This window comes from Mchenga conophoros, linkage group LG6, assembly GCF_057382185.1.
Source record: "Mchenga conophoros isolate Kocher_MC1m ecotype Shallow Benthic linkage group LG6, M_conophoros_male_GT1.1, whole genome shotgun sequence".
In the NCBI taxonomy this organism is placed as follows: Eukaryota; Metazoa; Chordata; class Actinopteri; order Cichliformes; family Cichlidae; genus Mchenga; species Mchenga conophoros.
In genome coordinates this window covers 14,765,304-14,778,299 of record NC_140531.1, presented here as the reverse complement: position 1 = coordinate 14,778,299, position 12,996 = coordinate 14,765,304, and the positions used below count along the sequence as shown (strand labels likewise).

The 12,996-nt window shown below is 41.8% G+C and overlaps 1 protein-coding gene across 2 annotated transcripts; it reads left to right on the top strand.

Annotated features, from left to right (window-relative positions):
• Positions 1–902: 902 nt before the first annotated feature.
• Positions 903–11,516, top strand: ern2 (endoplasmic reticulum to nucleus signaling 2). 2 transcript variants are annotated; one of them, XM_085276357.1, is made up of 24 exons: positions 903–1,242; positions 2,081–2,198; positions 2,293–2,326; positions 2,869–2,941; positions 3,039–3,111; positions 3,241–3,363; positions 3,444–3,545; positions 3,752–3,811; positions 3,926–4,142; positions 4,355–4,433; positions 4,600–4,750; positions 5,741–5,892; positions 5,987–6,175; positions 7,338–7,479; positions 7,653–7,760; positions 7,917–8,007; positions 8,728–8,917; positions 9,010–9,106; positions 9,183–9,382; positions 9,507–9,654; positions 9,913–10,040; positions 10,281–10,404; positions 10,540–10,607; positions 10,705–11,516. In XM_085276357.1, the coding sequence occupies exons 1-24, from the start codon at positions 1,153–1,155 to the stop codon at positions 10,885–10,887; spliced, it is 2,940 nt and encodes a 979-aa protein (XP_085132483.1). In that variant the 5' UTR covers positions 903–1,152; the 3' UTR covers positions 10,888–11,516. The 2 variants fall into 2 exon arrangements, 1 of the variants encoding a protein (XP_085132483.1); XR_014892691.1 differs by lacking the exons at positions 10,540–10,607; positions 10,705–11,516 and having other exon boundaries at positions 9,930–10,040.
• Positions 11,517–12,996: the final 1,480 nt, after the last annotated feature.

Below are 12,996 nucleotides of genomic sequence, written 5' to 3'. Positions count from 1 at the left end.
AAGAAGCCCAGAGAACTATTCCCGAAGATCACTTAAAGAAATTAAAAGAAAGCTGCCTAAGAGAGTTCAGGCTGTTTTGAAGAATACCAAATATTGACCTACAGGCTACACAGAATTATAACAACTGCCTTATATACTGTATTTCCATCTATTTTCGGATGTTTAAAAAAACCCCCACTGCATCTCTTTCCCATTTTCCAGTAATGAGACTAAAGATGATTTAATGGTAATGTATGATTCAGAGCCAAACTGAAATTAGATACTTAAAAACAACAACAACAACAAAACAATGTCTTTTTATTAAGAGTTTTTCCTCTATACATATACACAAAAAGAGAGGAAAATGATTACAGATGATCAGCACATTCAGGGTAATTAGCCCATACACTTAAGGTTGTGAGATAAAAAAGAAAAAAGAAAAGAAAAAGAAAAAAGTGAAATAAAGAAAAAGAGAGAAATGTAAACATAAGTATAATATTTCCCCAGATAACATAATCCCTGCAAAATAATCCCATTCATTCCCACCGAGGTCAGATACCTTTTTTAAAACTAAAAAATAACACAGTATTTCCTTCCCTGTATTAAAGTGAAGTGCAAGTATAATTCGTTATATTACCTAACTAAACGGACTTTCCACCACTGATAGGTGTGTATAGGCTTTTTTGGGCGGGGTGCTGAGAGAGAACAAAAAACAATGCCTCCACTACTTTCGATTGCACAAAGACCCCCTCTTGTTGCGTTTACACCTGCCCTGTTGTCTTTTTCCACGTGTTCCAGCCATTTCCACAGTTCCTCCCCTTCTGCTCCAAATATCTCCTCTCATTGGTGTAGCTTCCTGTCACTCAGCTGGGGTAGGTCTTTGAAAAGGGCCCGCCCACCTGTCCGCTTGACAGTTCGTTACTGACGTCACCGAATCCGTCCCATCACGGAAATATGGAGTAGTGACAGGAGATGTTACGCTGCGTTTGTTATGGCTTTAAAGCGGCACTTCGAGCTTTGAATGTTCGTTTTTAGTGGCTGTCCGCATGGATTTAGCGATGTTAAACGCCCGAGGTTAACTTACGAACAGTGGCTGGCAGGCGCTGGAAATGGAAAGAGACTTCGACCTCTGTTTTTAGTTCAGTACCGTCAGTTGTTCGTTTATTAAGAGCCATGAAACAAAGTGTTTTAGGGGTCATGGGGGCTGTGGGGCGCCTGATCCTGTCTCTTCTCCTGCTGTCGTTGGAAGGCAAGCTGGTTCAGGTAAACTTTGAGTTGTGTGGCGCTTTCTGCTTCTCTTGTTGTGAACACTGTTTTTGTGTTTCTATTTATGCCTAACGGAACTCCCAAATGGCATGTGTGTCTATTTCAGGCTCTAGCAAAGTTGCGGTGATATGATGGGACTTTTAACGTCTTTAGCTAGCTAGCTAGCTAGCTCACTCGTCAGAAGAAAGTTAATTGTGTGTGTGTGTGTGTGTGTGTGTGTGTGTGTGTGTGTGTGTGTGTGTGTGTGTGTGTGGGGGGGGGGGTGTGGAAGAGAGAGAGAGTCAGCTTAGTTTGCCTGCTTCACTTGTACCTCTGCTTCAGGTTTACTCTCCTGCTAATGTATAAATATGGGAGAGGTGGACTCTCAGACACAGTCGAAGGGAACTTATCTCGACTTAAAGTGATTTAACTTTAATCTTAACATAAATTAAACTTAAAGGCAGTCAAGTCCCCACTTTGGTTAAACAACTGTATCTGCCCACAGCGTGAGTAATACAAATACACTTAGGTTAACACCCCTCGGCATATGGTGTCGAGTTTTGGAGGGCAGGGCAAATAAGGATATCCTGCTAAATCAGGAACACAGTGCACTTATTGAGTAGAAACTCACTGCAGGCCATTACAATCAACCCCCCACCCCCCAGTGGTGGACCTGAGACACACACACACACACACACACACACACACACACACACACACACACACACACACACACACACACACACACACGCGCGCGCTATGCTGAAATCTTCGACACATGACACGACTGACCTCAATGTCAGACAGCTGTTCTAAAGTGTGTGTGTGTGTCTAATTTCTTCTGGCGACCCTTCAGGTTGGTGGGGTCAGATCAGTCACCCTTCCAGAGTCCCTCCTGTTTGTCTCCACTCTGGACGGTAGTCTGCATGCTGTCTCCAAACAGACAGGAGACATCAAATGGACTTTAAGAGAAGGTCTGTACACAAGGAGTCAGTACTGTTTACTCTGTTGTATTTAATTATTTTTTTAAAAACATACATCATGAAGTTGCTCTTCTAATTCTTTCAGACCCCATTATTCAAGTTCCTGTCTACCTCACAGAGTAAGTAACATAGAGACACACAGACATGGGGCCCTGAGTACCACTACTCAGAATAATAGCTTAACTTTCCTTAAAGTGTCCGTTTTCCGTTTTTGTGCTTTTAGACTTATCTCAGGAAGAGTGAGCCACAAGCCTTATCATCTAAATGCATAAACAGTTTACATAACTGTGGAAATTCTTCATCAAGTCTTGTGATTGCCTTTAAGCAAAGCATGGATCACACCAGAAAATCCTGTTTTAATAATAAACTCCAAACCTTAGTTTAAGACAAAGCTGATATAATTAAGTTTGAATCATATATTGATAGGGCAGCACGGTGGTGTGATGGTGCCCTTTCTGTGTGGAGTTTGCATGTTCTCCCCGTGTCTGTGGGGGTTGCTCCCACAGTCCCAAGACATGCAGTTAGGGGGGTTAGGTTAACTGGTGATTCCATATTGCCCATTTCTATAAGGAAGTTGTGTTATTGTTGTATAGATTGTATAGATGTTCTCTTTTTTTTTTTGATAGTGATTCATTTCTAAATTTGTGCACATTTCATTTAGACCAGGTTTCCTCCCAGACCCCAATGATGGCAGTTTATATGTACTCGGTGGAAAGCACCAGGAAGGTTTGATGGTAAGGATGCTTGTTTGTGTTATATTTCTTATATTTAAAAAAAAAAAAATATATATATATATAACTTGTTTGATTTATTGTATTGATAAATCTGCAGAAACTTCCTTTTACCATCCCTGAGCTGGTACAGGCAGCTCCCTGCAGGAGCTCTGATGGGATACTCTATACAGGTCAGATTAGCACATTTTTGTTTTGTTTTTTTTTTTTTTTTTTACATTTTTTATCAGCATGTGTGAAACAGACTGTCATAAAAGGAGACTCTGACCTACATCGCTGCTGTTCGTTAATAATCTTCGCAGGTAAAAAGCAGGATGTGTGGTTTGTGGTGGATCCTGAAACCGGTGAAAAGCAAACCAGTTTAACAACCTCCACCTCTGACTCCATCTGTCCCAACAGTCCCCTGCTCTACATTGGACGCACAGGTACGTCTGCACAGGTGGCTGCACCCGCTCGCGTGGCTGAGGGTTGAAGGTTGATGGGCGTCACTGTTTGTTTTTCCCAGAATATGTTGTTACCATGTTTGATACGAAGACACAAGAGCTGCGATGGAACGCCACGTACAACGATTACTCTGCTCCACCTTACGACGAGAAGCAAGACTACAGTACGTCCCTGCACGCACAATCAGTTGCTGAGTGTGAATACAGTTGTTTTGCCAGGATTATTGTGACATTGCACAAATGTAACTCATGATTATCCATTATTGTGTATTTTGATACAGACTCTAGGTTATATTTTACATGTAAACAGCTGGTTAAAATGATCCCAGACACTTCCAACACTAACCTGTTGCCTCTGGTTTCCTTATAGAAATGGCCCATCTTGTTTCCAGTGGTGATGGTCTTGTTGTGACAGTTGACAGAGAGTCAGGTAGGGGGAGGTGTGTGGTTTTATCCCTTTGTGAATATTTTAACATCTCATATGACTGATGTGTTCCTTAACAGTCATATTGAGGGTTTTAAGTCCCGTATTGTTGTTTTCCAGGTGATGTCCTTTGGAGTCAGAACTATGGGTCGCCAGTGATCGGCGTCTACCTGTACTCTGGAGACTCGCTGAGACACGCCCCCCACCTGTCCCTTGCAATGGAAACACTGCGTTTTCTCACATTCTCGTCTGCTGGCAACCAGGCAGATGCACACTCCACTTTGAAGTGGAGCTATCAGTTTGTGAAGGAGCAAGCCACTGCACAGACTCAACTTGTGTAAGAAGAATTGTGTTCACTGAAGAATAAAGGATTGTTTTGTTCAGTCTCTGAGTTCCTTATTGATTGTTATTCATGATGATCTAACGCAGGAAAGAGCGTATGATGTTTTAAATTGCTACACAGTCATGACTCTCATTTGATGCACAGTTAGGTTCATGAATATTTGGACAATGACTGAATTAAAATAACTCAGCTTTTATTTCCTTAAGGCCCACTCTCTATGTGGGAAAGCTGGACTCCCACCTCTATGCTTCGACTTCTCTTGTGCACCACGGAGTCTCATTAGTGGTGAGTTCAAATATATAATCAGTTTTAATATCCAAACATCAGCACCCACTTTCCTCTAATATCATCATCTGTAAACGCTAAACAGTGTATCCAGTCAGCTGATGATTGAGGTGATAATGGGGAAAGTCCACTCCTGACTCATCTGTGCTCTTTGTTGCCACGGCAGCCTCGGGGACTGACCCTGGCACGGATCGACGGTCCACTGACGGCTGAGGTGACGGTCAGAGAGAGGGGGGAGTGTGAGATCACACCATCCACCGATGTGCGCTATCCTCCGGGGAGCATAAACAGCCAGAAAAACCACTGGCTGCTTATAGGTAAACGTGTTCAAACACACAGACAGCTTTCTTTATTAAAAATAAATGAGTCCTTCAGACACTAATCAACAGAAATGACAACATTTGTATTAATGAAGTTATTGTCCAGAACTAGACAAATGGCTGCTGGTTTGTATTTCTGTGTATTTAAAAAAAAAAAAAAAAAAAAAAAGCTGACCTGAACATAACAATGACACCTCCTTGCAGAGAAAATTGCAGTGAAGAAAAACGAGTGAGCTGCAGGCTAACCTCACAGGCACAAACTCAGAAATAAAAGTGTTGACATAAATGACGTTTAAATCAATTAAAAATAATAATAAAATGAAGCATTTATCGATTCACAGAACGTAACATGAATTTGTGTGTTCATTTGCTTCTGTATTTATTTACCTTTCTGCTAATTCATCTATCCTTTACTCAAATAATTTGCATACTGCTTCAGTATGCAAATGAGTGGGCTGCTATCCAAAGAGTGCAATGGGGTCAGTCTTATGCATATTGTTTGGCTCACAAATGTAATGGCTGCCTCCACTTGTTAGATCGCTGTAGACCTAATTAATCTAGCCGAAAACAACACTGTCAGTAAGGAATGATTAATGAGGAAAATAACTAATTCAGTACAAATGCAAACAAATACACACCCATGTCAAAATGGAGATATTTATTTAGTGTATCATTTTCTAAGTTAGTGCATATATACTCTTGCTACATTAAATAATTATCTATTTAAGTATTTAAATATATTAAAAATGATATTCACATAAGCAGTGGAGCATTAAGATTAATATCCTTTTTCTTTATTTTTCATGGTAAGAGTTCTGGTGTATGAGCAAAGTCTTTGATTTATGCATCAAACCCCCCCCCCCCCCCCCCCAAAAAAAAAACCCCAAAAAAAACCCCCAAACAAAACAAACAAGCAACAAAACGACAAAATCCCACAAAAAACTTGTGCAGATGTAAATGTATTTGATCTGTGTTTTGCTGCTTCAGGTCACCATGAGCTCCCCCCAGTAGCCCACACAACCATGTTGAGAGATTTTCCCACCACCCTGCAGCATTCTGGTGAGGCGGTCATCCCCCCTCGATCTTCTGCCTCCACTGCCTCCCCGTTGTCCCCTGCCTCCCACTACCATCAGCGCTATGTGAGTCACAACTTAAAATAAAATTTAAAAAAAAAAAAAAAAAAGTATCCTCATCATCTAATATTTTTTTTTTTCTCTTTCTTGTGTATCTCAGTTTCAAACATTAGCTGGCAGACATAGTGACGCTAAGGCTAACCAAGGAGGGGCTGATGGGAAGACATCAGGACAGGATCAGAGGTCAGCCACCGTGCTGCCTCTCTATGTGACTCAGGACCGTCTGACTCTGGCTGTCGTGACTCTGCTGCTGGGAGGATGGCTCGCCTTCATGTTCACATATCCCATCGTGAGTTTTTGCTTCTTTTTTTTCTTTTTTTTTTAAAGAATTAAATGAGGTGATCACTAACCCTCCTTTCTAATCAATAATATGCAGTATCACCCATATAAGCTTATGAGCATGCCTTAGTATGAACATGAGAAATGGGAGTAAACCGCTGCTCATTAATAAAGTCATTACATGTTTTAGAAAGAAAAGCAAACTACAAAGGTGAGAATTTATGGTTTTGTCTGGGTTTCTGACAAAGGTGCTCAGATTTAATGGTGGCAGGTGGGATGCCCCTGTAAGTGACCTGTGATTGTCATTAAATCCAAAACAGTGTGATGGAAAAATTCCTGCTGCTCCCAGTTTTCCTCCACCCACCTTGTTCCTCTACTTAAGTTAGAAAGCTGTGTTCCTATTCCAGCATGTCATTCATTGACCCTTAGAGAACAGAGATCATTGTTTCATCTTCAGCTGTTGTTTACTCATGCGGGCTTGGTAATGAATGGTGACAGTACAAGCGAGAGATGAAGAGCGTTTCCACTCGGTTTGAAAAACCGAGGGCTGTAATGCTTTTTAAAATGCAGCCTCTTTTGTGTCTGCGTCTCATTTTTTGGGCTGTTGAAGCTCCCCTCAGCAGCACTTGGAATAGAAACAAATATGCTATCTGGACGGGTTTCAGCCAGATACAGTAACTAAGCCTCAGGCTGTTATCGTGTCACGCCACATATCATGAACAGGACATTCAGTTATTGCAGCAGGTTATTTGCTCAATGCCACTGCGTGATAGACAAATCATATTTACAGCAAAGCTTATCCTCACAGCTTCAGTAGCACCTTCCTGCATATATATGCATTTCCTAAGTATTGTTTTTGCAGAGTTTAATAGGCTACGGAGTGTATGTGATTAGCAAAGAAAAAAGTATATTCCCCACTTAATCTAATAAATCATAGTTTGAAACAGCGATTATGGAACAAACTGCAGATAAAATGCACATTTATTTGTCTTGTTTTTGTTTTTAAGCTTCTTTTAATTGGCTTATGTGGAGTTTCCACACTACTGAGACTGAATCGCAGTTGCCATGTTTTTGAGTGTGTGGACAGTTTACTAATCTTATATTTTCAGTACTGACCTTTTGAACTCAACCTTCTTGTTTGATGTGTTGTATATCGATATGTGTCTCTCCAGCGTGCAGCTCAGCAGTTGAAAGCTCAAAGACAGCTGGAGGAAGCCTTTGAGTCTCGTCTCCAGCGCATGCAGACAAATACGCAGGCACAAACCTTGGTTTCTTCAGACCCACCTCCTTCTACTGATGCAAACATCTCAAGCGGTGTGTAACTTAAAAACCAAGTTCTCTATCGCTCTGTGCTTGTGAGTGCAGTGATGGTGATGAGAAATGAAGAATTAATAAAACCTGTCATTATTGAGGCCCAGATTAACCTGGGCTCAGTATAAGTTTTAATACCTGCAAGAGTCTTATTCAGACTGCATATCTACACCTAGACCCGTTGCCTGCATCTACAGAAGCTCCACCTAGTCCTCACAGTCGCAGCAGCAGCAACACATCGCATGGAGATAAAAATGGCAAGAATGGACACAAACCCACAGCAGGTGAAACGCAGCATATTTGGCAAATTTGCCTCAAGATGCTTTTGGGTATAAAAACTCAACAGAAAGCATTACTGGGGGGGAATCACTGTTGCTCCTTCACCTTAAAGATGAGCTACATTTAGTTTTCCTTTCTTTATTTTTTTTTCTATTTCTCAGAAGAAAACAGTGAGGAGGTGCACGTGGGTAAAATCTGCTTCAGTCCCTCTGAGGTGCTTGGACACGGCTCTGCAGGAACATTTGTCTTCAGGTACGATATGTTTGTAAGCAGAAAACTGTATCAGTGGATTTTCATGATTTTAAGCAAAAGAGAAAACTTGTATCATATTTTTGTCAAGAATTCTTAAGCATCTAAAACGTAGCACGCTGTTTTCAGTGCCCATCACAAACAGCACTAATTCTCTGTATGTTTTCCTCATGATTACGATATTAATCATTATCCTTAATAAGGATGAGGACGACACCTCCTCTGCACCCAAAATGATGAGTTTTTACACTTCAGTGTATGTCAATAAAGACATGGTTTGATGACCATTAGGATAGTTTTCTTATTTTATTTTTCTGAGGGTAGCTGCTTAGGCAGAGACAATCCTCACTAACCTGCATGCATCAATACAGAAACGCTCCAATCAGGAAACAAAGGTTTCAAGGGTTACTCCTGGTAGGCTGTGAATGGGTAAAGAGTTAAAAACTAGAGAGGGAAGAAATGGATGTTTATCTGATTGTGTTTTTTGACTTTACTAAGGTCTATACTATAGCTAGTGGTGTGACTGGATGTGAATAGGAACTCATTCAAAGCTAAGGTGACCACAGGTTGAAAAACTTGACTCATGTCTTTGAAAATATTACAAGCACCAAAATATAGAGCACACAGATGTCAGTATTTCGTACTCCTACTCTCTATAACAGCAAAACATCGAAATCTTTTTGAACAACACACATGCACATAATCATGTTATGGGGATTTTAGGGGTAAATTTGACGACCGCCTCGTTGCCGTGAAGCGAATTCTGCCAGAGTGTTTCGAGGTGGCAGAGCGAGAGGTGCAGCTCCTGCGAGAGTCCGACACGCACCCCAACGTCATCCGATACTTCTGCACAGAGCGAGACCACCTCTTCACCTACATCGCCATCGAGTTGTGCACCGCAACTCTGCAACAGGTTGGCGCTACAGTGGACTGTCACTGAGATCTCCGCTTTGACTGTTAATTGAATTATCTCTAAGACATTTGTTTTGTCTGTATTCACTGCAGTATGTGGAAGATCCGTCCTCCTTTCCTGAGCTGAGTCCTATAACTCTGCTGGAACAGACCATGTGTGGCCTCTCACATCTCCACTCACTCAATATAGGTCTGAGACAGACACACACACACACACACACGTATATTTACATACACTATTACTTACCTTTCCTTTATCCGTCTAGTCCATCGTGACCTGAAGCCTAGAAACATCCTGCTTTCTGGGCCGAGCGCACTGGGTCGGGTCCGAGCTCTCATCTCGGATTTTGGGCTCTGTAAGAAGATTCCCGACGGTCGGAGCAGCTTCTCTTTGCGTTCTGGAATACCAGGAACTGAAGGGTGGATAGCTCCTGAAGTGCTGCGAGACAACCCTGAAAATAAACCGGTAGGCTGCAAACATCTTTATAAAAACTGCTAAACTCTTCTCAATAATAAGCCAGGTTGGTCTTTAGAGTGAGAAGTACTTCATTGGCCTGTTGGTAAAGGTGTTTCTCGTCTCATCTTTCCAGACAGCAGCCGTGGACGTGTTTTCAGCAGGCTGTGTGTTTTACTACGTAATCAGCAGGGGGCAGCACCCCTTTGGCGATGCACTGAGAAGACAGGTCAACATCCTGTCAGGAGAGTATTCGCTCTCACACTTTATGGAGGATTTACATGGTGAGTGTCTTTCACTCGTGCCTCTCTCCTTAGTAGGTCCTATGATGTGAAAATGGAAAACTGTCCATGCTTTCATACGTGAGCACCGTTTAGCCACCAGACTTTGAACCGGTTCATCAGTTCAAAGATGCTTTTGGCTGCAGTTTTTCCAGTTACCTGCGTGAAATTGATGCTTTGATTGGCCTCTTTTGTAAACTGTGCTCAGATCACATCACATGTTACTAACTGGAAAACATTTATATTTGCTGGTCTTATTAGATGATGTCATCGCACAGGATCTGATAGAGCAGATGATCAGTGCTGAGGTGGAGTCACGCCCTTCCACCGCCTGCGTGCTCAAACATCCGTTCTTCTGGAGCCCCGAGAAGCAGCTGCTATTTTTCCAGGTGTGTTGCCTCAGTTGCTCTGTGGTCACTCGTTTATAGCTGCATGTAGACATTGAAATCTAATAATAAAATGATTACTTTTATTATTTCTACTTTAAACGTTCTACTTTATTGATATTGAGATTTAGAGATGGGCTATGAAAAGATGTTGTGGTGAATTTATTTTTGTTTGCTTTGTGTTTGCAGATTCTGTGAGCAGTGTTATTTATTTATTATTTTTATGTCTATGTTTGTTTAAAGGATGTGAGTGACCGCATAGAGAAGGAGCCTGCAGACAGTCCAATTGTAGTCAGATTAGAAACTGCAGGAAGATTAGTCGTCCGAACCAACTGGAGGATGCACATCTCCGTGCCTCTGCAGACAGGTTTGCACACACAGACACAACCTCGTAGCTCTACATGCATGCTTAACATCTGTGCAGGACAATAAACCTGTAATGCTTTGTTTTGTTTTTTTTGTTTTGTTTTTTCTCCCCCCTCCTCCTCCATGGGCGCCCCAGACTTGAGGCGGTTCAGGACCTATAAAGGAAACTCGGTGAGAGACCTGCTGAGAGCCATGAGGAATAAGGTCAGCCAGCATTACAATCATTAGATTCATGCAGAATTATCTTCAACTTTTTATGTTTTTGACTTTTTTTGTTTTGTTTTTTGCATTTACATTACAGAAGCATCACTACCACGAGCTCCCACCAGAGGTGCAGGAGACTCTTGGTGAGCTGCCCGAAGGCTTCGTTGGGTACTTCACATCACGGTTTCCACGGTTACTGATGCACACACACGCTGCGCTGCAAATCTGTGCCCATGAAAGACTGTTTCACCCTTACTACCTACCCCCCAATGCCAAATAGCTTTCACAAGGCTATGCACTCCACATTTCATGTGCAGGGCCAAGTAAAAGAAATCCCTGACTGTACCCTGTTATTGCTTTTGTAAAGCCTGTGCTGTTCTTCAGGGGAAGTTGCAGCTGCTCTGAAAATATTTTTATAGAACTTGGTTGTTTTATAGATTAATTTTATTGTATTTTTTATTTCTTCCCTACTTAAAGAATGTATATATTTGTATTAATAATAGGATATGTTTTTAAACTAGATCTCAGTCAAATTACTTTTTTTTTTTTTTTTTTTTTTTTTTTTTTTAAAAGAGAATTGACTGGTCATAAGGTGCTGTGTTTATTTGTGTAGAAAATAACCTGCCCTTGAGCAAGTACATTGTGAAGCACAAGTTAAAATCAAAGGTGAAAACACAGTGATGGCCGCTTTTATTGAACTGAAACCAAATGAAGTAAAATTATGATAAGTTATATTAACTACTGAAAATAGCCTCTCTGACAGTGGGGATAGTTTTACAGGTTGACAGAATCATGTAGACTGATGCATAATAACTCTGACATGATTAAAGAGTGTGCTGAAGAACTGCAGCAGATCTTGTCTTCATGTTGTCAGCGTAGAGGATAATAACTGGGTGTGCAAACATTGTTGAAGCTGTAGGTAAAGCACACACCGCAGATACTGAGGTACACAGTTACACAAGGCTACACACTAATGTTCGTGCTGTGCTTTCTTTAACTGTTCTGGAGACAGTGCCGTACCTGCATAAGTGAAGGTAGTTATACAGCTCCACCCAGGCATGTTGCCCACTAAAGAGAATACAGTGAATATCACAGTCAGACATCACTGACACACTTCATACGTGGGTAAAGCTGTGAAAACTTGGAAGTTTATTTCTGGTAGAAGACTTGAGGCCACACATCTCGCATGCCCATCCCAGCAGGAGAAGAGGGGAGGCCCCAGATTGGGTGCTCAAGGCCAAAGGGTGAGAGTCCCAGCAGACCCGAAGCAACGGGCAGTTGACCGTGGTAGAGGCTGGCTAGCCTGGTACGAGTCAAAAACTGGTGCCCAAGAACCACCCAGCAGCCTCCCGATAAGAGGGAGGTCCAAGCCGCCTCCAGGGCACGGGCCAACAACCACACCAGAACGCACGCGCGCACACACACACACGCACATATGTGCACAAAACACTCCGACCATTCGCTCATTCACTCACACCCACCCACTAATGACACACAGAAAGACATAAAGACACTTGCACACACATTGACCCCTGTTTTTATGCCAGGTACACCCGTTTTTGTCTTCACGTTGAAGAAAAATTAATTTGTTCAGATCTAAGTTATTAAATCCTAACAGGAGCACTTGCAGCATTAAACTGTATACAGCACAGAGTGAGACATGGTGGAAAGCAAGACTTAAAGATGAAGAAGGTAAAGATTTTTTTTTTTTTTTTTTACACTTTGTTGAATAAGCAAAGACTCATTTCAGACATTTCTGATGTCAATTGTTTATCCTGGTGAGAAAATGTCATTCCTGTGCAGATGAATGTGCCAGAGAGGTACTTACCATTTGAAAATGTCAGTGGGTATAAAAAAAAAAAAGACAACGGCAAAAAAAAACTACTAAACTGACTTTGCTTCATTTTTATGTATTATTTTTATTATTTATTCAGAGTTACACAGTAAAAACAGAATCATTGAATCACAGTAAAAATGCTGCATTGCCTATTTTACTCCAGCAGAGGGAGACATGTGCCAAGCCCAGCGCTGATCATGTAAATGACTTTTCTTGGTAAAGGCTAGAAGTAAAGAGGAAGTCGCAGGCTTCTAAATTGCTGTCATACATTAAACAGAATTGTGATTGTAGGACGATCGTGGCTCAAGAGTTGGGTGTTCGTCTTGTAATCGGCCGGTTGCCGGTTCGAGCCCCGGCTCGGACAGTCTCGGTCGTTGTGTCCTTGGGCAAGACACTTCACCTACCCCCTACTGGTGATGGCCAGAGGGGCCGATGGCGCGATATGGCAGCCTCGCCTCTGTCGCTTGCCTTCACCAGTGGTATTGTAAAGCGCTTTGAGGGGTCCCGAAAAGCGCTATATAAATGCAATCCATTATTATTATTAAAGTTATT

Excerpts from the sequence above, each read along its gene's own strand:
- ern2 (XM_085276357.1), top strand. The coding sequence starts at position 1,153 with ATGAAACAAAGTGTTTTAGGGGTCATGGGGGCTGTGGGGCGCCTGATC. Across the intron at positions 6,176-7,337 it reads TCATGTTCACATATCCCATC|CGTGCAGCTCAGCAGTTGAA; the intron begins GTGAGTTTTTGC and ends GTGTCTCTCCAG. Across the intron at positions 9,383-9,506 it reads ACAACCCTGAAAATAAACCG|ACAGCAGCCGTGGACGTGTT; the intron begins GTAGGCTGCAAA and ends TCATCTTTCCAG.